Source organism: Sardina pilchardus, chromosome 3 (assembly GCF_963854185.1).
Source record: "Sardina pilchardus chromosome 3, fSarPil1.1, whole genome shotgun sequence".
NCBI lineage: Eukaryota > Metazoa > Chordata > Actinopteri > Clupeiformes > Clupeidae > Sardina > Sardina pilchardus.
The window spans coordinates 33,482,508-33,506,442 of record NC_084996.1 but is presented as its reverse complement, the minus strand read 5'-3'; the positions used below and the strand labels follow the sequence as shown (position 1 = coordinate 33,506,442).

At 43.2% G+C, this 23,935-nt stretch overlaps 1 protein-coding gene across 1 annotated transcript in view; it reads left to right on the top strand.

The window, feature by feature from the left end:
* The first annotated feature begins 1,548 nt into the window (after positions 1 to 1,548).
* The window catches only part of ttyh3a (tweety family member 3a), a 60,164-nt gene continuing 37,777 nt past the window's right edge, over positions 1,549 to 23,935 (top strand). The window contains exons 1-2 of the mRNA XM_062532956.1: positions 1,549 to 2,789; positions 14,967 to 15,136. Coding sequence (XP_062388940.1) covers positions 2,664 to 2,789; positions 14,967 to 15,136 — 296 coding nt within the window. The 5' untranslated portion in view covers positions 1,549 to 2,663. The remainder of the gene's footprint in view (positions 2,790 to 14,966; positions 15,137 to 23,935) is intronic.

Sequence of the window (23,935 nt, the reverse complement as noted above, 5' to 3'; positions counted from 1 at the left end):
TGGTGAAAAATCTAGCAGAGTTCTGAGCTCCAATTCATGCTTTTTTTGAGAGACCATGAAATGTTTGGACACTGTGGATGTCGTCTACTAACACAACACAAGAGAGTGCCGAGTGGTTTCTGAAAATATTCAAACCATAATCGAGTTTGAATACACTTATTATGTACATAGCTAGGCTAATAAAAAATGGTCATTGTCAGGAAGTTTGCTTAGAAAGTTTAGAACTTCATGATAAAACCTATAACTCTTAATTAGTGAATAATGCTGCTGCCCTCTAAAAATGTAGCCTAATTAACATCTGTCCTGTTGGCATATGTTATATTGCTTTATTCGATGATTCTGGTGATTTCATGACGTGCAAGGTTGTTCATATTGTTAATGCATTTGGGCACTAGGTGGCACTGTACTACATTTCACACACATGATTTTCACCTTAATGCAGCATGCAAGTAAGGTGCAATTTGTGTAATTTGTAAAGGACAATTGATGGAAATGTTATTTCTTGTTTGGTCTCATTTCAAATCACATCCATTCAAAAAGACAAACACATAGGCCTACAGACACATTTATTCGTAAATTCATACCAAAAAGTGTGACCTGAACATAGGCCTATGTGACCTAAACCCTCCAGTAGGCCAGATTGGATTTATCTTTGTATTCTGACCGACACCTATCATACATTTCTTTCTGAATTTAGAATTATTCACCAATGCAACACCCATTTAACAACAGGAGTGTTAACTCACTAGACCGGTTTTACATGAGATTGAGATTCATTCGTTTGTGGAATGTTATACGTAGCCTGGGTTATTCAGTTGCAATTCTGCAATGGTTTGAGAGATGAAGCAACAATAGGCCGAGATGTGAGTTGTGAATGGTCAATTTCTCGAATCCTGATTTTTGTTCAATGATACCAAAGATCCTTAATTACTCCGCTTTAACTCTCTGATGATACCAGGCGTAAAAATCTTTCCATGCAAAGACGATACAATAGCCTAAAAAGGTAAAATTCGGTTGGAAATTCATGGGTTTCATCAGGTCCCTTTCCACAGGTGAATAAAATCAAGCACCTTGATTATCAATGCAGACTGCATGGTGCTTGATTCATAGAAAGGGACCAGATGAAACCCATGAATAGGCTATGTTGTGTAAAGGACTGTGTAGACAAAATTACCAGCATTAAGCCTACTATTTTAGATGCTTGCTTTCATTACCTGCAAGACTGGCTAGATATTCACAAACTCTGCATGTGGTCTGGTGGACAGACAGTAAAATAAAGGGTGGACATTCCTTTATTCTACTCAAGCCGCGCGACATTGTTTACTTTTGCAGCCAATCACTGCTGTCGTTTTATTTTATTGTCTGATCAGTGTGGTTGCCAGATTTGAAAGCAGTTTGCAGGCGGACTGCAGGTAGCCTACACTTCAGGTTCCGACAAATTGATACACTGATAGATTTGTCACCAGATGGCGCTGTAAGCAACACACTCTACAGATTACCCATTTTGTGTTGATACATTCGTAACTGAAGTTGAGACTGACAAGGGGACGGACAGCTTGAGGGCATTGCCTGGTCGACTTTGCTTTGGTTGAATCTGCTGTCGGCGTTGCCTTCGCTGTTTGGGAGTTTTCTGACTGTGGAAACGGTTCATTAACGAACACCGGGCGGAACAAGGGAGGACAACAAGGACCAAGTGGCTGGGGCGACCTAGAAAACTAGCTAGCTACTGTGGTGTCTGAACGATCACCAGGTACAGAACGTAACCGATAGGCATGAGGGAAGCTCGGTATCGTTAACGTTCATCAACAGGATTGTAAGTTAAAGAAACCTCATAGGGGAAACGCAACGAGGACACCAGTCAACTGGCCAGCTTCCTCAGGAGGAAAACCACGACTGTCTAGACTGGGCACTATTTAATAGGTTAAGTAGCGGGTTAAATAGCCAGAATGAGGAAGTCGCGGCATTACGGATCTTCATAATTGCGGCTGTCTCACACAACAATAGGCAGCTAGCTAACAGCAAGGTAGCCAGCTAGCTATCTTTACACTACGTCATCGCCGTCTCTACAGAGAAAGAATTGGTGGCTAGCTAGCTTAATTGCATGGAAACGGTGGTAGTGTTGTTGTAGTATTAGCTTGCCAAGGCAGACTGTGGTGTTAGAGGTGTGTAGTCCAGAGGTAAATTGGGAATGATGATATTTGCATTAAACCATCAGGTACACAGTGATCAACTGGCTCCTTAAATCGTGTTTGCCTTGGAGACAGGAGGTGGTACGAGTCAGACCCTCGAGCATCAACTTTATTTTAGAGCAAGCGAAAATAGCTAACAATGTGAATTAGCTAGCTAATGCTAGATGTATTCCTTTGGTGTTTAGTTGACATTTGTGGCTTGTTAAGTGATCACCAACTTCTACGACCAAGAACCAGGCATGTCCTTTTTAACGTTTCTGCTCCAGACATTTGCCTGATTTTGATAGCCAGATACACTATATCTTTCATAGCAAAACACAGTGTTATAGTTGTGTCTACATTTTATTTTGCCAGCCACTAGATAACTGAGTTGAGTCTTGGCACGCGCCTGCTACAGCACAATTAACACTTCTTCGCCGCGTGCGAGTATTGGTTTATTCTCCCCGATTCTATATCATTTTAACAACAAACATTATGGCAGCCGTCGTGAACTATTCTCCTCCTTGGTGGGTGAATTTGCTGCACCGAATTCCTCACTTCAATCTACAGTTCGAGCAAACTAGCAGCGATTTTCGTCCAGAAGACTCCTCATACCAACAGGTAAATTGAAAATGACTTCTATATTTCGACGTTAGCGCTACTGTTTGTAGCTTTAATACACATGTTTATTTCTTTACAATTATTTGGCGATGTACTCAGAGATATTCAAACTCCAAATTGTTCAGACAAGCTACTGTATGTTCAATATGATTGTGTACTACATGGTATTTTCACCATAATTTCATCATTTTGAACCCTTGTCACATGAAATGGACAGTCAGTAAGACGATTCTGTACTTCGATGCACACTTCCCAGAGGTACTCCTGTTGAATTAATAAGAGACGTCATCCAAATCCACCCAACTTGGCTGTGCATTTAATTTCTCTTCATGAGGTTGTTTGTGTTGGTGGACATGGGTGAAAAGGGAATGCAATCGCTGGACTTGAGACTTTAAATAGCTGGTTGTGTTGACCGATGTACAGTGCCAAAGGAATTTCTGTGGATTGAATTAGGCCTACAGACTACGATCAGTTTTTGGCGTAATCCATTATTGGGCTAATGATTGAGAATGAGTAAGCCTGCCAGACTTACTGTTGGGGAATGTTGACATAGTCTGACACCCAAGCTATCTCTTACACAGACATGCTTTATCACGTGAACTTGTCCTAGTAGTTTGTGAGATAGGGACACTTTCCCTGGCATCTAGTGGGTGTGCTAACCTTTTTGTGTCTGTAGGGTGTGGAAGGATGTGGCCGCTTCTTACCTCTTTGAATGTGTGTTTATGGAGACAGGCTAAGGTGTTGATGCACATGTCTGCATGTGAGCAGCCCAGCACAACTTCACTAAAGATCCCAATCAACGAGATTGTTTTGCCTGCTAGCCATTACTGTTCCACTTCTAATATGGTAAAGATAACAGAGGATGCTGATATATTTAAGGACCTGCGAGGAACTTCTAGCTATACTAGTTGAGGACTGATGAACACAACACACAAGACTTATGTAGTACTTGCCTGGTGGCTCATGCTGATTATTTGTATGCAGTGATCCTATTTGCTTAATTTTGGATAGTCTTCCTGAAACTAAATGTTCTAATGCTACAATTTGCCAGTGCTGTTGTCTTTTGCTTCAAGACAAAATAGCATTATAATGTCACTGATGTTCTCGCCTTGCACTTCCCTTGTACAGGGCGTGTGAGAAATGCCCAGAGCCAAGCACAGCTGCTGGTCCTGCTTGTGTTTTAATTACTGAACATACTGTGAGAGAACAGCTCTTCATGGGTTCAAAGCAGAAGTAGGTGTGTGTGGTCTACATGGTCAGGTGACGTAAATAGTGATGCAAAACCTTTTAAAAGGATATCTCTGTACTATTGAATTAGCTATTTCAGATATTTCAGTCTTGACATCATAGGACCACAATTAAGGCCTTTTATCAAGCAAAATATCGATCAAAATAACGTTACCGAGACATCACCCAGAATGTCTTTTTCCCCCCTCATCTACCAGGCGATGGATTTGTCTCATTGGAACTAATATGTTGATTTGATTAAAGCATTGCTTATAACAGTGTAGTGTACAAATTGTTTGTAGTTGCTGTATCACTGTGAATAACTCTACATGTAATGTTGCACTTTGTCTGTGGAAACATACTGAATTAAGGAAGATGTTTTGAGAGAGATATTCAAAGAAAACTGCTCAATTCAACTTCAGAATTAGTCTTTTATGATCTTATGACATGAATATCTTACCTGCTGAATCATGATTTGTCAGCAGATGACACATACTGCACATAGATTGTGACAAGACACCTCTGAATGGCCAAAGTCACACTCAGTCAACAGGCTCTTGCATTACATGGAACAGAGATGCTAGCACCAGCTCTCGGTACGCTCTGTAATGCTATCACTACCACAGACAGATGACACAGCCAGAACAAAACTAAGAGGGTTTTACTCGCTGGCACTTGGTATCCCATCAGAGAGAAAGGAAGTACAGCCAGCCAGCCAGCCAACACTTTGCTCTTCTGGCTGTGAATCCTCAGATAACGTAAATGCCTCTTAAAAACTTATTTTAAGAGTGCATGGTGTCATCGGATGCATCTCTATCCCTAAGCCTAGGTCTTTAGAAGATGCCACTTTTCAATGGTGGCACACATAGGTAAGATTGTTGCATTTGGTTAAGTATACCATCCTTATAATAGGCCTAGACTTTTTCCGTTGAGTGTGGACTATTTGACCTCTTTGACCTTTTGGTATTTTATGCATTAGCTGATGTGTCCAAGTGTTAAGGGCTAAACTTGAGCCACTTAGCGATGATGACCCCTTGCTCTAGATTAACCCCAGATCCACTCTGGTTTAAGGGCCTCTCCTGCAGATGCAGTTTAAGTACATTCATATGGTGGCATATCACATGCTGACACGAAAACCTCGTCCTGAGTTGTCCACAAACCTGTTCTCTTGGAATAACAGTCTTCTAATTATTTTTGCTCTCGTCATTGAAATGAGAACTGATGCAACGGTGCTGTAGACAGTTGTAGGCAGGCCTTTATTTACAGCTCTCTGTCCATGCTGTAGGCATTGTCATGGTGAGGTGACGGATGTGGACTTCTGCCCTGTGGCCTGCTCTTTGGCTTCAATGGACAGGTTTTGTCTTAGTAAAGTGTTCCAGTGAGTAATTAGATGCTGTGAGGCAAAGATTAGAACTTGCAAGCTGAGGCCCCTGCTTTTTAATTATGTCCCAGATGACCTTCCCCCTGGTTTTCCATGTCTCCTTTTTCCTTCTCCCTTTTCTCTCAAATACATTTGCGCTTTCTCCTTTTGCGGTGTGATTTCATCTTGTTGTGATTCTGTTCTTGGAATCCATCTTTCTTTCAGTCTCTCTTCTATTCAGTCCCTCCCTCTTGCCCTGACCACTGGCGTGTCTCTTCTGGTCACGTTCCCGTACGTGAACAGCAGCCTGTACGCTGAGAGATGACGAGTAGCACAGCAACTAGCGTGGGCATCAGTCTGCAGAGCTGATGATGAGGCCTGTGTTAGTGTGTGTGGCACTGGTACAGGGGTAGGCCTAGGTCTCGCATTCTTTGCAGTGTGGAACTTGTAAAGGGAATGGAAAAAAATTGAGTGTCAGGTCAGCGAGTTAAGGGTTAATCAGCCTCAGCAGCACCATCCGCTCTCTCCTTGATGCGCTTAATCACTGAACTTTGCCCCAATTTTCTTTTCTTTTTTGTGCCAAGTACTCGATCAACCCCCCCTAGTCTGCTTGTTTGAATAATCATTAAGCTTTTCGATGTGAGCTTTTTTTCCCACGATCCCCACACTACCTCACTGATCTCCACACCAGGTCAAATAAGTGGACAAGTGAGATGATGACATCGTCGACTTGCTGACCACAGACAGATACATTTTCCCTTTTTTTCTGGAGGCTGAGACATGCACCCTCCCCCTTCCCTGACGACTTCCTCGCCAAGGCCAAAGCTGTGAGAAGTTTAAGGGGACAATACAGCTTTCAGTAAAGTTGTGGACAAAAGCCAAGTGTCAAGTTTTTTGGGGGAAGCGGGCAGTCAAAAGTCATTTGAAAAGATGGGGGGGGGGGGGGGGTGGAGTGGGGCTGGGGGCTGGGGGCTGGGGAGGTGGGAAACGTCATGATCTGGATAGATGGGACTGGAGCAGTTCTCGTTTGGGTATGAACAGACAGGGCAGAAAGTGCAAATAGGGACAGGGGCACATGTTAACAGGGCCGTACCTCAACAGGTCACTGGGTCTGACACGGCAACATGGGCAAAATGCCTGGGGCTTAGGCTGGCTGGCCGGCCAAAAAACATCACCGTCATAACAAATCATAGATCAGACAGAGGGAGCCCATGCTGGCCTCACAAGTCCTCTGAACCAAGTAATGAATGGGTCCAAAATACTTGCCTAGATGACAATAGTATTTATTTTTCTCAATTAGAGCGGATAAAATAAACCTGAAGGTATGATGGAAAGCTGAAGTTTTGTGGAAACCTAAATAAACTGTTATTGAGTTTCTTTGAGACCACCATGGTCACTCGATGGAATTCCAGGCCTTTGTTCTGCTGTTTATCCCATGTCACTCGGTAGACAGTCCAGCCTCTTTAAAGATTAGGTTGAGGAACCTGTTGTCGGTAATAGGATTGAAATATCCGTCTTGCACTCACGGCTGCTCAACACAGGTCTGAAAGGTTTGCCCATTAAACAATTGAAAGCTGTCATAACTGGGGTTCTGGCAGCAGGTGGCTGAAATTATCGTCGCATCAATTTTCACAACTCTGAGTGATGAATTACTACACTTTTCTATGAACCCTGGGTAAAGGGTTCTACCTATTGGTTCCACATATTGTTGCTAAGCTCTGTATTTTGCATTATTCAAATGGCTTCATATTACTGGAAAACAGCAATGCCTCTCCTACTGCTAATTTTGTCCCTCCCTTATCCCACCAGTCTGTAATGGTCCCATTCTACCAGAATAGAGCAGTTCTGCTTGTTATGCTGGCTGGAAGGGTTAACATGCACCACCAACGCACCGCAACAGGCTTTCCCACACCCACGCCCTCTCCCTCTCCCTCTCCCATGGCTGTGTTAGTGTGGGGGAGGTTTGGGAACGGTCTAGCTGGTTTACAGATTAGATACTATGGGGGAAAACAAGCTTTTTATGACTCAGTTTCCTTGCGATCCATAAGGAGGAGAAGGGGGAGAAACGCCCTCACCTGATTTCTCCAGTTATTCCATCATGTTACGCTGTGCTGGGTGTCCTCAAGACTGAGAAGAGAGCAGGGGGGAAGGCCTGCTATGCTAAGCTGTTTTGTCAGCCCTGTTTTTGCCTGGGCTTTGACATAAACTGACAAGAGCTTGTTGTCAGCTGGCCAGACAGGAAGCACTAACTGTTTTTCACAGTGGTATGCCTTGCCAGTTGCCTTCTCTGGCTGTTTGGTGTTATTTGCCAGCTCGAGCAAGAGGAATGCTCAGGTCAAACATGTCCCAAGTCAATTCCTTTAAAGTCGGCAGTCAGTGGGACGGTTGCTTGTTGTGAGGAAGTTTTCCTATGAAGAAGACAATCACTCAACCCTGTTGACGGATCATCATGAAGAAGAGAACAAATATATTGTGCACTTATGGCCGTGATGTACTTTTTTCGGTCCTCATATGATGTTGATAAATGGGTGTATATCAAGGTGTGTGGTCTTGTTTAGGCTATTTCTTTTGTGGTACCTGCTGTACCACCAGTTTTTTTCCCCAATGTGTGTGTGTGTGTACGTGTGTGACAGAGAGTGTCAGTTAGGGTACATGTTCTACCATTCTACCACCACTACAGGCTACATAAGCTATCTGAGCCCTTGTCTCTTCTGAAGCCGCAGTGTAAACAGCTTCACATTTTTTCCCATAGTATGTGGGGAACCAGTACAGTCTCTCCAGTGCAAAAAAAGATGAATCATGATGATTAGTTGGGAGGGTGAAGGGGCGTTTGGGGAGAGACTCGTTTTAGTCATGGCCAAGGCCCTCGCTCTCCAACTGTAGTAGAGATTTATAGGCCCCCAAATGGAGGACTCACCATAAGTCAGCCTGGGAGACCGTGAGCTGACCTGTTTAAGAGCTGACCTGAGCACGAGGTGAAACCTTAATGTGCCATGCCAGCAGCTAGAGTTTCATCAGAGAATCCAATAGAAATTGATTTGAGGAAAACAACTTTTGTACAATGTAACAATGTGAAATCGATTCATCATGCCTTGAACCTCAAATTAATTGCGTAAAGCAATAGACTAGATTATGTATGCTGTTTCTTGAAAATATCTTTTTTTTCTAATTTGTTTTGGTTTCCCATCTGATTTAGATTTGTCAAGTAGCACATTGCATGTCTTGTGGTATAAAGATGCCTTGTTCTGGGATCCGCCAGTAGACAGGGCGTCCTTGGTGTAAGGCTTGTAGAGGAAGCAGTAAACTTCCTCTTTTCCACTCTATAGCTCTGAAAGCGTGCTCTATGAGCTCTTGTGTCTCTCAGAAAACAAAGGCTTGCTCAGTTACTTAATGAGGGATTTTAGTTTCCTGATTCAAGTTTTTTATGGAAGCCCCCCCCCCCCCACTGGGGGTGGAGATTTGGGGAGATTTCAGAGGGAAAACTTTCTTTGATGTAACCTTTTTCTTGATTTAACCATTTTCTTAATCAGAAAGTGGGTTTTCATCTTCTCCTTGCACTTTAAAGCAAGCTGCATTTTTGAAAATGCTTCACTCCATTGACTCCTGCACTAAATGTTTTCAAGGCCAGGGCTAGTCTCGGCTGCACACCACAGCTTTGTTTTGGGGAAGGGCTGGGAATTGCAGTCTCATCATTCCCACTGTTTGGTTGACTTTCGCAGAAGAAGGATTAAGAACGGCTGTTCACAAGACACATTCCCGTCTTGGGGACGGAAAGCGGGATGCTTGTGGAAGACCAGACCAAAAACATTTCAGCGTTTCATCATCAACACCGCTTGCACAGACAGCATTAGAAATTCTCTCTGCTGACTCAGATGTCTGGATTGAATTAGACTAGCTATGCTACCGCTAACCGTGGTCTCACAGTGCGTAGCAGCAAATGTGCAGCAGCTCTCCAGTAAAACTAAAAGCACTGCCAGTCCTGACTGTAACTGTGTCTACTGTGAGTGTGAATAGCTTTTCCATCGCTACAGTAAGCCAACTGCAGTAATGCCATTGAGTGGAGAGCAGCAATGACAACCAATGGCTGTGTTCAGATCCATCCGATGGCCATAATTAAGGTCACGTTTTCCCCTGGCTAGCCACTCTCCTCCGTCAGACTCTCCTGACACAGTGCTGGCCTCCATTCACTGGTGGTGAGGGGCAGGAGGTGGTCCATTAGGATAATCTGGACGAGATTACGCTGTGTGTTGAAGAGGGTTGGGGTGCGGACCCACTTCCTGTTTATAACCTTCCCCATTGTAGAATATTCACAACAGTCAGGAAGATAGTCTGGGATCAAAATCTGGGTAATTACAGTCAAAGCTGCTGGCCGATTTCTCACAGGCATAAATAAATAAATAAATAAATGAAGAAGGGGGGGGGGGCGACATTACAGCACTGTGACCTACATATGAAATGGACTCTACACACAGAGCGCAAGTGGAAGTACTCAGGATACTGTGGTGTGTTGTGCCAAAGCCATTTCTCACATAGATGCATATACTCTTCTTCTCCCTTTCTCTCTCTCTTACTTTTTCCCTCTCTCTCTCTCTCTCTCTCTCACTTTCTCACTCACCTTCTTGTGCTGTTCTCATTCTCTCTTGCTGTCTTTCTCTGGCTCTCTCGATCTCTCCCTCTGTCTCTCTTCTCCTGCCATCCAACCCCCCCCCCCCCACACTCTCTCTCTCTCTCTCTCTCTCTGTATCACTGCAATCCATCACTCCATCTCCCTTGTTCTCATGCACACTCACAGGCCCTTGGGCCCTCAAAGATCACCAGATGGATGCCTTTTCACATCAGGTCCTGTGCAATAATTGGGTGCCCACACCATATGACATCTGACTGCCTGCCTGTCAGGGGAGAGGGAGCGAGTGAGTTAGCATGCGTGCCCTTGCTGGCGGTGGCCATTTGAATTATTGCTCCTCAGCAGGTTCTCTGGCTCATCCCTAGCTTTGATTTGGTCTTTAAACTCTCTAATTTTCTTTAGAAAAATGTAAAGTATTGAATAATAGCTAGAATTAGCTGTTTTAGCATTTAGACTAGTTCTTTACATTCTTTAGTCTTTGACACTGTGTCTAGGACTCATTAGGTTAGTGACCATTTGGCTTGAAACTCACAATGCTAATTTCTCAAATTGATAGTGCACCATCATACTCATTGTGGTAATGCTGTTTCCCAATTAGCTCTTAATGGAGAGCTCTGGTACTGCATAATTTCCGGGCCTTGTTAATGGACCGAGATTGGCAAGAGCTCTTGCTCATTGCAAATCAAGGCATTTAAAGCTGGTATTAATAGTTTCATAAACTGACATTGGCACTGCTCCCAGGTCGGCATGAGACCAAACTGTCCAAATGTTTTCCTTCTCTTGTTTACCATCTCATTTACCTGCTAAGTTCCACTCCCTCTGATGGGAGATCTCATCCCCTTGTAAATCTGAATGTTTATTAAGTTGGGGTATATTGCACTCAGTTTGTTCTTTTGCTCCAAGTAACCCTCTGTTCAGTTTTTGCCATTTTACTGTCTTATGTTATATGAAATGAGCCCAACATGTTTTTAGCCACGATGAAGACTGCTGGCTAATGGAAAAAGATAAAATGATTACTTTCACCGTCTGCTTTTAACCTGTCCCTCTGGAATGCCATTCAGTCATTGAAAAATAAATTAAAGCCAGAAGGCGAAGGCTTCAAATAAATTGTGGATTATTTGGCTTGTCCACAATTCTCCCTTGATCTGCTATCACACTGAGCGGCCAGCCCTTTATTCATACCTTACTGCCAGTGGGCATAGTAGACAACAGTACCACTAAGTCTAAATATAGTCTCGTTGTTGGGCTAAGCCTGCAGGAACTGGGCTGAATGTTTTAGGAGCCATTTCCTTTTCTGCCCCTAATAACCCACATAGAAATGTTATCATGTGCAAATGCAAAACAGCTGCCTTTGCTGGGCAGTAATAATGGGCGCCTTTCCGTGGAAGCTGTTAAATCAGCAGAGTCAGGAAAAGGAGTGGAGCAGTGCAAAATTCTCTGTCCTCCACCCTCAGTCCCAGTCAAGTGTCCCATCCCTCCCCAAGAGACCACAAGGACGGAGCCACTGATTCTCAATGAAAGTAAGGTCCAGTTTGCAGAATGTGTGTGGGGATAGTGCCATGCTGCAGCTCAGATCAGACTTATTATCCTAAACCATGCATGGCGCCATTAGATGTCGATGTGCCCCCAAAGAGAGGAAAACCGTTCTATTCTCATGCAGGGGTCAGTCAGTAATGGACATGCCACATACTTTGTCTAAAGCAGCCAAGAAAAGAAGCCAAAGGCCTTGGCCTCACCTCTCATGCCTTTTGTTGTTTCATCTGACTGCATGGAGCATGCAGATATTCATTTTCTTCATAGCAGGAGTCATGTGAACCACAGGCCCATTTTTCTTTTTTTGTCTGGCTGGTTGATATCTAAACCCCTGTGCTCTCCAAAGACTCGTAAAGCCTCTGGGGTCTGGGCTTTTGGAACAGACACAATAGACCCCCCAACCTGCTTGTGATCACAGTGCAAGAGCTTGACCGACAGTTTGGCAGTTGTTGAAAGGCACCAAGTGGAACTATTAGTGATGTGCCTTTTAATATTTTTTCTTTGGTGGTGGTTTTCAAACACTTGGCTGGGCACTTGAGTTCAGGGAGTCCATTGGGATTAGTCCTAATGGATTGTTACTGACCACTGTTCCCTTCCTCATCTCCTTTGGGTCTGTGCTGACATTGCAATGCCTTAAAACAGTGGTTTGGGAAGGAGCAAGACGGTCAGGAACCTGTGCAAAGCACCAGACAACAGAGATTTGTGAGGGACTAAAACTGCTTAACCATCTCAAGTGAAATCCCCTCAGTGACGGGAGTGTGGCACTTTGCTCCTGACCAAAAATAGAACAGTCCCATCCTTCATAGACCTTAAACTCCCTGACACCCTTTGCAGATGACTAGTGGCATTTCTTTAATCTGCGGGACCATTTGTTCACTCAACAAACATCTAGATCCACAGTAGCAATGACAAAATAAACTCTGGGTGGCTGTGGTGGTGTTGAGTTTGTGGACAGACGTGCTCAGGAGCGAACAGATGGGTGGCGAAGCGAGAATTGTCCGCTGGTGAACCTGCGAAACGGGGCCAGTGGATCAGACGGAACGTGAGATTAATCATGTGTGAAGTCACGGCACAGCCACTCTGCGAGATTGTGTGTGTATGTGTGTAAGGGGGGGGCGGGGGTGGTGGTGGATTTGTAGCTGAATTACTCAATGCTAACTCACTTGTTTGATCCTGCCTCCAAATTGTTGGGTCATCATGAATAAATTCAGTGTAATGTCATGTTGGTTTCCAATGGAATAAATTCTGTATTTGGCGGTTAAGGTTATTTTGTCACTGTCAGGTTTGAAACTTTTTCAGGGTCTTTAAAAAGTGTCCTATGCTCAATCCAGGGTTCGTACGGGTGCTTGAAATCCATGAAAATGCTTGGATTTTATTGTGGTGTTTTCAAGGTTTGAAAAATACTTGGATTTTGGGTAAAGTGCTTGTGAATGCTTGAAAGTGCTAGGCCTACATATTTCTCGGCAGTCTGACCTAAATAGACCAATTATTAAATGAAGGGAAATAAAATTAATTTGCTGTCTATGCGCTGCGCTGACAATGACGACGGGTTTGGTGCTTCTCATTCATCACTCCGCAAACATGTCCGTTCGCTGTAGTCTTCTTCATTGAAAGTGAAAGCAGACGTGTGTTGATGAATGTTTGATGCAAGTTCGATGTGTGTGGTGAACTATTTGTTTCTTAGCAGAAGCCATGAAACGGTAAAGGTAAAATTATTTATTTAAAGAGACATCATTTATGAAGTTGTTTTGGCTTTGCCACGCGTTCGCGTCCAGTTTGACGTGTCTGGATTTTTCGATAATAATGACAGCAGCAATCTCGTGATGCTGATAATTGACTTTTAATTTATGCGCGTGTAAGTCTAAGCTATTGTGCTTGAAGTTAGCTGTGACCGACTAGCCTACTAGTTTTCATCGTGTTAACCACAAAGCCTGTCGACCTTAGGTCTACTAAATTGTTTAGTTAACACCTTGTCATCTCGCGTTTGTCTAGCCGTTCACCCCCGTGCGCAGCATGTCATTCAAAACATATTTCGGGATAGCCATCTCACTATGAGAAAACGTATGATAGTGATGAGATATTAACACGCTGGCATGCTTGGTAAACATCAGTCTTGCACATAATATTGAGCTGATTTTATAGTGGAAATGGCTTACTGTCGCATTGTGCTGATAGATGAAAAAAGTCGCCTATTTAAAGGCACAGTCTGAATTTTAATCATAGCTCTCCATTTAGTGTGTGCACTTGAACAACTAGTGATGAAGCATATAACAGTAGGGCCTGCCATTTATTTTAGGAGGAGGGATGTAGGACATGATACTTTGGAAGGAGAGGGAGTGGTGCAATTTGATTTTCTTCGGAGCAACCTCTTCAAACAGCATCAATATCTATAGGCCTATGGTTCACTATCAGGACTAGAGGACTGTAAGGGGGCAGGCTATATGTTCTACATCATTGTTGGCAAAATGATCATGATAGCCTACATATTTCAGCCATATCTGGTTGAGTCTTGAGTAGGCCTAGGCTACTTTGCTATAAATTAGTTATAGACTTATATATAGACTATATTGTGGTTATAATGTTTGAAATATATGTATCACAGTTTATCAATAGTTCTCATAAAAGTCATCAGATGTCATCATTTAAGGGGTTATTTTTCAAACATTTCTCCCGGGGGTGCTGCTGGGTATATTTTCCTCTTTTTTGTCCTTTGCCAATCACACCCCTGAAATATGGTGTGAATCAATCCATGCTGTTCAACATTATCGAGTGCTGGCAGTAAGAAAAAGAACAAGGAAATTTGATATGACATAGACCAAATAGAGCATCAGCAAACACTAATGAAATGGTTCCATTTTCTATGCCCCATTCAGTTAACCTAATGATAGCTGCTGGTTATATATTGGGCTTAGGCTGTATCAAATTTTCATTTTTTTTTGTCCTACAGTGACCTCAAACAACAGGGCTTTGGATTTGTTCACACTCGATTTCGGTACTGGAAAACTGGTCTTGAAAGTCCTTAAAAAGTGCTTGAATTTGGCCATGAAAAAGGTGTACGAACCCTGTCAATCCATGATAGTTACCTCCGCCAAGGAGGTTATGTTTTCATTGGGGTTTGTTGGTTTGTCTGTTGGTTTGTTTGTTTGTCTGTCTGTTTGTTTGCAAGATAACTCAAAAAGTTATGGATGGATTTCGATGAAATTTTCCGTGAAGGTCTGAAATGACTATGGTTATGTGTTCGCTTGGCGGAGGTTTGCGGTCTCTGAGTGCTTTTCTAGTTTCTTTATTTGAGATTCATATTGTAGGACAAATAAATAAGCAGGAGACTATTTAGTTCCCAAATGGAGCAGCTCACTGCTTACTACTGTACTGTCTAGTCCCATGTGTGCTGTTGAGTGACGGGCTTGTGCCCTGTGCCCTGTGTCCTGCTCAGGCCATCCTGCTGGTGGGGGGAGTGGCGCTGGCCTGCCTGGCGCTGGACCTCATCTTCCTGCTCTTCTACTCCTTCTGGCTCTGCTGCCGCCGCAAGAAGACCGAGGACACGTCCAACGCAGACTGCTGCTGCACCGCGTGGTGTGTTATCATCGCCACCCTCGTCTGCAGGTGAGTGACTGTGGAAAGTCCCTAGAAACCAGCGACACGGCCAAAGGTTAAATACACAGTACTTTAGTCCCAAATATATGATTAGGCTGTAATAAAGTTATTATAGTGGCGTGATTAGGGTGAGGCAAAACCATGGTTCTACTGTGTTGTAAGTCTAATGATCAGTTAGTTAATGGTACACAGGATGTTCACTTGTCCACTCATTTTTGAGAGTTAGAAACTTAAGAGTTGTTGCGCTGTCAAAACTAGGGCTGCACGATATTAGGAAAACATGCGATATGCGATAACATTATTGAGTACTGCGATAACGATATATTTGCGATATTTAAATATTTAATGTTTTTCTCCATTCTACTTGCTGCTAGCATAGACTGATGCAGACTATTAAAAAATAAATGCATTGATTTCATTCCAACATTATTTTTAATGGGAAAGATGCGGCTACAATGGCAATGCCAGACATAAATAATCTCGGCCCCTTGAAACATTTTCTGCTACGGTCAACAAAATTAAGTTGAAATAAATAAAAACTTGAAAACTACTTAAAGCATTCAAAATATGTAATAAATGTAAACATAATCACTTGACTGCATGTCAACTTAAAATAGTTTTCTGACCACTAATTTGTTGAGTCAAGAACGTGTTGCAGAATGGGGTATGATGGCTTATATCAAGGGTGTCAAACTCATTTTCACCGAGGGCCACATCAGCACAATGGTTGCCCTCAAAGGGCCAGATGTAACTTCTAAGATTTGTAGCACCAGCCACAAAATCTTTAGCATCGGTATAAAACTTATAAAATCGAGAAGTTGAGAAGAGCAAAAGGTATCAGCATGACAGTTCCAGTTTGACTTTTCAATGAGGGTCACACTGGTCAGTCAGGAAGAGGTCATGCCATGGATTTCTTTTTTTTTTTTTTTTTTTTTTTCATATTTCTGAGTTTTTAGATTCGAGTATATTCAACTTAACTGTCAAAGTGAAATACCAGTAACGAAATGCAGTTTTACATCTAGTCAGTGATGCAAACGAGTAGGCTAACTGATATGTCATATGATATGCATCCATATGAAATGTGTCACTACACTGTTCCATAGTCAAGTCAAGTCAAGTTTATTTATATAGCGCATTTCATACACAGAGGTCATTCAATGTGCTTTACATAAACAAAAACCAAACAGTAATAGCAGATAAAAGCATAGATGAGCAAAGAGGAATAATAATAATAATAATAGTAATAATGATAAAATAAAAAAAATAAAAAGAAAGCATAAAAGACTAGTGGTGGGGGAAAAAATCGATTCTGTTCAGTATCGCGATATTTTGTGCACACAATTAAATCGATACTTGTAGCTCAAAGTATCGCAATACTTAATTATATAATTTAATTATCCATTTTACTTTTATTTGAGTCGAGTTTACTCAGGGTTTACTCTGATCACATTAAATGAGCTTATTACGCTTATAAGGGGGGCACGTGTTGTGGTGTTTCATTGTGCATTCAACAGCAATAATAAATGAAAATGGCTTCACAATCACAACCTGTTATACATGACACTCTACACTACTTTCACATCGAAAAAGGTGGGTGTATTTTGGTTTTCAACAAAAAGTGAATAGTAAGGACCTTGACATGCACCATGCCATTGCAAAGTGAGTTGAACAGTGTTATTTTCCTAATTTTTTGTAATGACTTAGAATAATATGAGAGACATGAATAGCAATATATCGCAAAATCGAATTGCAATACTTGGTGTATCGCAATATGTTAAGAATCGCAATATTATCGAATTGTGGCCCAAATATCGCAATAGTATCGAATCTTAATTTCAATTTTAATCAGGGGCAGAACGTAGTACTTAAAAGGAACAAACCATACACATAGAAGCGAACGGTCCCGGTGGACTTTTTCTTTGAAGTTTTGATATTGAAAGGTGTCGTGTGGATTCTGCGTTGTTCGTTTAAACTGAAATTAAAATGTAAAGCAACAGGGCGATTACCACAAACTTCTAGCCTACCTCTGCTTGCCTGATCTGAATGCACCTCTTCTCGGTCGGAAGATAGGCTTACTTTCGCTTTTGGCCAAACAATCACTTGATCGATTCGCAAGGACTTGGAGTTGGATTTTTTGGATAATAGGACTACACACAATTAGGCTACACATGCTTTTTAAATGTAGACGTAAACGTATCACGTAGTTTACAATCACCGATTGAAATCAAAGTAACTTACATCGATTCCCCTCTCAAAGAAGCACACGCATTTCAAACAACCATGCGTTTCACAGGCAGGCTAAACCGAGCGCGTAATTTAGGCGCTCCGTTGGCTAAAATAGTTTAGAATAGCCTACTCTATTTTGTTTTCACATGTAGCCTACGCGTTGCTATCACATCTGATGTCGCCAGTTGCAGTCATGGAAGGTGGTTTATGTGGCCTCCCTGTCAGTCTCACACGCGTGCATTGTATTGCAGTGTATTATTGCCTATACGCAAAAACTGTATCAGACCTTTTAAGCTCTCGCGGGCCACATACTGTATCAGATCCTTTAAGCTCTCGCGGGCCATATGAAATAAGGTGTCGGGCCGCATTTGACACTTATGTCATAGACTGTATGGAATGCACGGCACAGAACATTTATCGAATTTTATCGAAAATTAAGTAATCTTTGCGGTATGTCTATCGCAAGCGTTGATATCGCGATAACGATACATTTTAGATATATCATGCAGCCCTAGTCAAAACCAGTTGTGAACTGGCCCTCATTTTGTCTCTTATACACAATGATGTCTTTGCACACCGTCTTTTTACAAAGAGCTGCTGTCAGATTGATTGGGTCAGGATGTTGGAATCATGGTCAGCCTTGGACAGAGTAGGCCTATCTCTGCTTATCTCACCTCACCTCAGCTCTTAACACACACCATCCTTTGGGCACATGGATGCTTATGCACAGTTTCACCACTTCCACTCATTAAAGCCATTCATCAAGCTGACCTGGTCAGGAAGCATTAATGTTCATTTGGCCAGATCTGTCAGGCTACCTGCATTAGTAGTGGTGGCCTGGAATCCTGAAGCGATTGGACATGAAGTCATCATAACAGGTGATGACTTCCAAGCCTCTCCGGAACAGCTGACTACAGTAGGCTGGCTGGCAGCCACTCTGTCTGCCGGTGAGAATTTACGATCTGTTTACCCCAAGCAGAACAGCTCTCATCAGTCAGCAGCGGGGCAGAGATCGCAGGATTGCACAGGGTAATGAACCTTTCACACGGCACACCGGGGGAGTGAATCCTGGCTGCAGCAAATGCAATCACACTGCATTGACCATTGCCACTAGCACACAGAAATGTCCAGTGAAACCGTATCGGTGTCCAGCATCTCTTCAGGTTCAGGCAGTCCGTGTTCGTCATAGATGATTGGGTGGTAGGTGGTTTCATGAGATGAGCCGCTGTCTTCATTTTCTCGAAGACGGGGAGCGCTGCATTGAGTCACAGCACATTACAGCGGCACAAAGCCTCTCTGTCAAAATGGAGGTATTTTTAGCTCTAATCCTTTTCCTCACTTCACGGTCTCTTCAGTCGTGGCGTGGTGTGGTGTGGCAGAGTGACTAGTTAACTATGCTCAGCCACTTTGCCAGATGGTATCAGAATGCACAGAAATAGGAATGTCTTGCATATTACTAGAGGCAGTGAGAGAGAGATGAAGAGGAGGAGGAGGAAGGAGGTGAACTGAATACTCTAAACCTGAGCTGTACTTTGTCCTTCTATCACCATTCACCCTTTTGCATAAATACTTCTGGAACAGCCGCGTCTCCTACACACAGATAGTCAAAGAAGCACACCACATATGTGACCCTGTAAAGCGGAACCAGTCGTTTCGGTAAAATTTAGTAAATTAAGTTATTGTGCTCATGTGAACGGCCATGAACTAAGCTTTCCAACGATATGTATATCGAGGGTATTACACAAACTATCGCTAAGATAACCGCATCCAAAGTTGACATGGTTCTGCTGTCACAATATGCCAGAAGAGGAGAAATCACCTGTTTAAGCAGCGCGTGCACAATGGGAATGACAGCAAATGTGTTGAATCTTCGCCGGGTTTAACAGTCAAAACGTAGGGTTTTCAGTGAAATGCGTTCACGATATGAAACTGTAGACCGTATACAGCCGAATTATGCGAAAACGTGAAATTCAACATTTTAACCCGGAAGTTTGTTATTGTTGATTTTCTCAAAATAACGATGTGCGCAAAACGACTGATTTCGCTTTGAATGGTCACATATAATGAATTGGAGCAAAAACTTTTCTTGTCCATGTCCACTATCAACTTTCATTGCTTGTGCAAAAGAAATTCCACCTATTGTTTCACTGGTGGAAGAGCATAGTGGTGTAATTCCATTAACTCCACTGACACAGATTGTCCCTGACCCAGTAATTGTAGATTAACTGACTCTACACATGGCGGGATTGCGGTCTGCCCTTATCAGATGTTAAGTAGGCTTTCCCCTACTTGCCTCTCATCCTTAATGACAGGATGACTTGGACACATGAGCATGAGGTAGGGAAGGATTTCTGGCTCTGTGATGGCTACGGATCAGCCGGTTGTGTAAACAATATGGACGTGCTGCTCGACGGGTTATAATTCACGTGTTCATGTCAGCTAAGTACACTACGCACTATGGAATACCTAAGACCCCCAACAACTACTGAATATAGACCATCAAAATAAAGCCTCTTGAAAAACATGTTACTATTCAAATGCTCCAAATGAGCTGGTAATAGTTGGATGAACACCCAGCTGGAGAGACCTGGAGTGGTCACAGGACATGGATTGGTGAAGCAACTATAGCAGAGCACTCTGCAGAGAAGCATCTTCGTTTGGCTGCAAGTGAGGAATCACGGGACAGATGGCTGTGCTTACGTTGCTGAAGCATGCTGTGCTTCCAAACATGGATACAGTTGGACATGTGTGCTTGGCCCCTAATGAATTGGCCATCCACTGTCCTGTTCTTCAGAATGAACAGATCATTCTGTCACACTCTAGACTCCTCTTCTCCTCAAGATGTGCTCTATTTTAAAGCCATGTGCTTTATTTCTTTGATATTTCATAATACCTCCCACAACTTTCTGTTACCTCTACTGAATAAGAACGTAGGCTCTGTAATTCCACCTTCAATCTGTGTTCCAAACTGTTTTGGAATTGTAAGAGCATTGTGTTCTCTGTTCTTCTGAACAGAAGACATCAGCCTGCATCCAAATGTTGAGTGGGAAAAAATGGACTTCTATTGCCACAGCAGATAAACTGCCACACAGACACAAAGGTTCTGGTTTCCATGGAAACACCTTTTCTTAGCAGTGTGGCATGATGGGACCCACAGGTCCAGCCCACCCCCGTCTCTGTTCCCATCATAAGGGGACATGGCACAGCCTGTCCTGTGCTTGTGATCAGGACCTCTTCGGAAGTGTCATCAGGCCTTCCACAAGCTACATCAGTGGTGGTTGAATGAGACGTTAAGAACCACGTTGAGTGCCGTTTCTCTCTCTCGGTCCTCTCTTTCTGTCACACACACACACACACACACACACACACACACACACACACACACACACATATACACAAACAAGCAAACAGGTGTAAGTATACACTGTAGTGGCTGCTGTGATGTCATTGACAGGGTGATAACCACACACATCTGCTGAGAGCTTCATCTGTCCAGCTCAGCTAAAATGGAGTGACAAGCATGCTGATGTCAGGAAGGACAACTGTGCCAACCCTTTGTTCCTTTCCCTGTCCCCTCCCCCCGACTCCTTCCTCAGGGCTGTCGGTCACTCATCGTGACATCGGAGCTCTTTATGGCCTGCACAGATTACTCCTCCAGGTCCGAACCCTCTGAAGCAATTCGCATAAAGGTGTCAAGTCCCAGGTGTTCGATCGGAGTCGCTGAGCTGAGTGGTCCTTTTCATTTATGGCTTCTCACATGCCTGTCCCATCAGTGTCCACTGTGATGGACAGGCCACCTTGTGACTGGACCTTCCTTGTGAAGTTGAATCAATGCGAGGTCTTCTGTTTCATCTGTAGGTGGTCCTCCATACTACACTGTGGGAAAGATATCTTTCAGAAATATGCGTTTGTGAAGTCGATTGTTAATTTAGCATTATTTGAAATTGCATTGAAATTTACTGGATCAACCACTCTTAAGTCCCCCCCCAATTGATGATTATTTGACAAGAAGTAGTGGATAGACACTGAGATTTACCTGTAGTGTTTAGCTATTCAATTTGTAAATATGCTACCAAAGCACATTAGGACTTTAGGGTTTGGTATTGTATGGCCCTAGCTGGGAGCCAGTCACATCCTTACTCTCTCTACACCTCCCTTCTGCTATTTTCTCTATCTCTCTCTTGCTGCCCTTTCCATCTGTCTCTCACTAAACCGTCTTTTGTCTCCGTTTCTCATTTTCTTTCTTATTCTTTTACAGATCCCAATCCCAGACTCCTTTTGAATCTCTGCTTTTCTTCTTGTCTTTCTATCATCCTGTCTGTCAGTCTTTGTGCTGTGCTGTTCATTTCCTCACCATTTACAGTACTCTTCACTTTGCTGTGCGTTGCTTTCATGCCACATCTCTTTCTCTCTCTCTTTCTCTTTCTCTTTCCCTCTCTCTCTGTCTCTCTCTCTCTCTCTCTCTCTCTCTCTCTCTCTCTCTCTCTCTCTCTCTCTCTCTCTCCCCTCCCTCTCCCCATCTCTCTCTCCTGGTGGGTACCCAGGCCCTGCGTGTCTGTACATGCTGTGTGTGCGTGTGCGTGCCCACCCATCCATGTAACCAGCCTGCCTGCCAGCCAGCAGCTGCCCTCCTGTGGGACCCTCTTCTCCTGAGCACATCTGTTGTGGCAACGGAGTGGGACACGATAGAGACATATACAGAGAAAAGACAGAAGGAGAACAGAGAGAGGGGGGGGAGCGACTACCACCAGTACAGTGCAAGAAGATTGCTAGCTATGGAGAGATGGAGCATGAGTCCCCCATGTAGAGGGACCACAGTGCACGTTTTCCAAGAGTGTGGCAGCATATGGCATGGATTACAGCAACCTTCTCAAAGCAGAAATCTGAGTCCCATTGTTCACATCTTCCTGTCAACTCTTCCCTGGCCTGCAACCATAGGAACAGAACAACGATGGAGTAAAGGAGGGTGCTGCCTCACATAGTTCAAGAATCCATGACATGAATCCCTTTCTAAGACTTTTGCTTGTACTCGGACCTTGTCTACTTTAAGCCCTTCTTGTCCGTTGTAAATATTATACCACTAATCTTCCTGCCGCTTCCTTAGTTTGTTTGGACATTGAAGATTATGGTGCTGTTATCTCTGCACGTGCACAGATATACACGCACACACACACAGTTAGAATCCTTCAAACTATGTCAGGAGTGAGCTCATATGCAAACACACACACACACACACACACACACACACACACCTACACACACACACACACACACACACACACACACACACACACAGAGACACACTTTCTTCATCTATTATCACTGTGGAAATGGCAGGCAGCCATCACGCCTTTCTCAGCAAAAAATGGCTGTGTTTACTCATCTCCTCTTGCCTGAGAATGTAGAGCACAGACACATATCTGTTGGCCAGACTGACAGTCTGTGTCCCTCACGTGTCCTGATTGGGCCGGACGTACCCGGCAGCAGCAGCAGCGGCCTGCGCAGCAGGAAGCCCCTCACAGGGCCCAGAGCGTGCACTCGCCCAGTTGCCAAACCCACAATCCCTTCTGCTCGTAAGTGTAATCAAATATGCTAAGTCGTCGAATTGTTATTGTTTCCAGTGAAAAGTAAAAGGCTTGGGACTGAGACGGTGTTCAGTTTGATTTGATTAATTGCAACATGATATGGAAGTAGTGTGAGCCAGCAGCAAACTCTCCACTTGTGCTTGGTTTTAATCAAAGACTATTCTTCCATACTCATACAAATGCCTAACAAATGTTATTCTTTGCGACCATGAGTCAGATACATCTAAGTGCCTGTTAGCTTTCTGTTCTGTCTCGGAGGGCACATAAAATGGAAGGCATATGTGCGCATATGAATTCCACATACGTTTACGTAATAGAGATGTTGAACAAAATGGTGCATCACAAAATGGAGGAGCACTGAGAGAGGCACTTAAGAGTCTCCATCCTTGCTGCCATTATTTATTCATTTCACCAAAAATGGAATGCATCATAGAATTTATATTAGGCTGTTTTCCTACTGTCTACGTCAGGTGCCTGAACCTGAATCACCTGACAAGGCTAAAACTCAGCATCTTCGTTTAATTCACTTGGTCATTCTGGACTCACAAAATGTTAGTCATTGTGCATTATGTGCAAGTGAAATCACAAAAGGGAGATGGGAATATATAGGGAGAACACATCAAAGGGAGAAATGGAGCAGAACTAATAGTAGCGTTTAAGTGCATACATAGAGGTGCTGAGGTCAGTGAAAGAGGCATTTCATTTAAAGTTCAAACCGCTGTGTTCATCAAGTAAAGTTCATGAAAGCAGTGCATGCATTCAAAAAAAAAAGATTGATCAGTCTTAAATAATTCTGACCCTCCGCTAACAGAGCGCTTGAATTGTGCATGTGATGTAGCCCTGCTGTTAGACAAGAACTTGTCAAGAGTGTACACTATGTTAACAGCTATGTATCAGGCCAATTGGTGTTTTTTATGATATTGATATTTTTTACTGTCATCAAACACCTGAGAGCAACACAATGTACCAGACTGCTGGTATTTGCAGGGATTTGAGG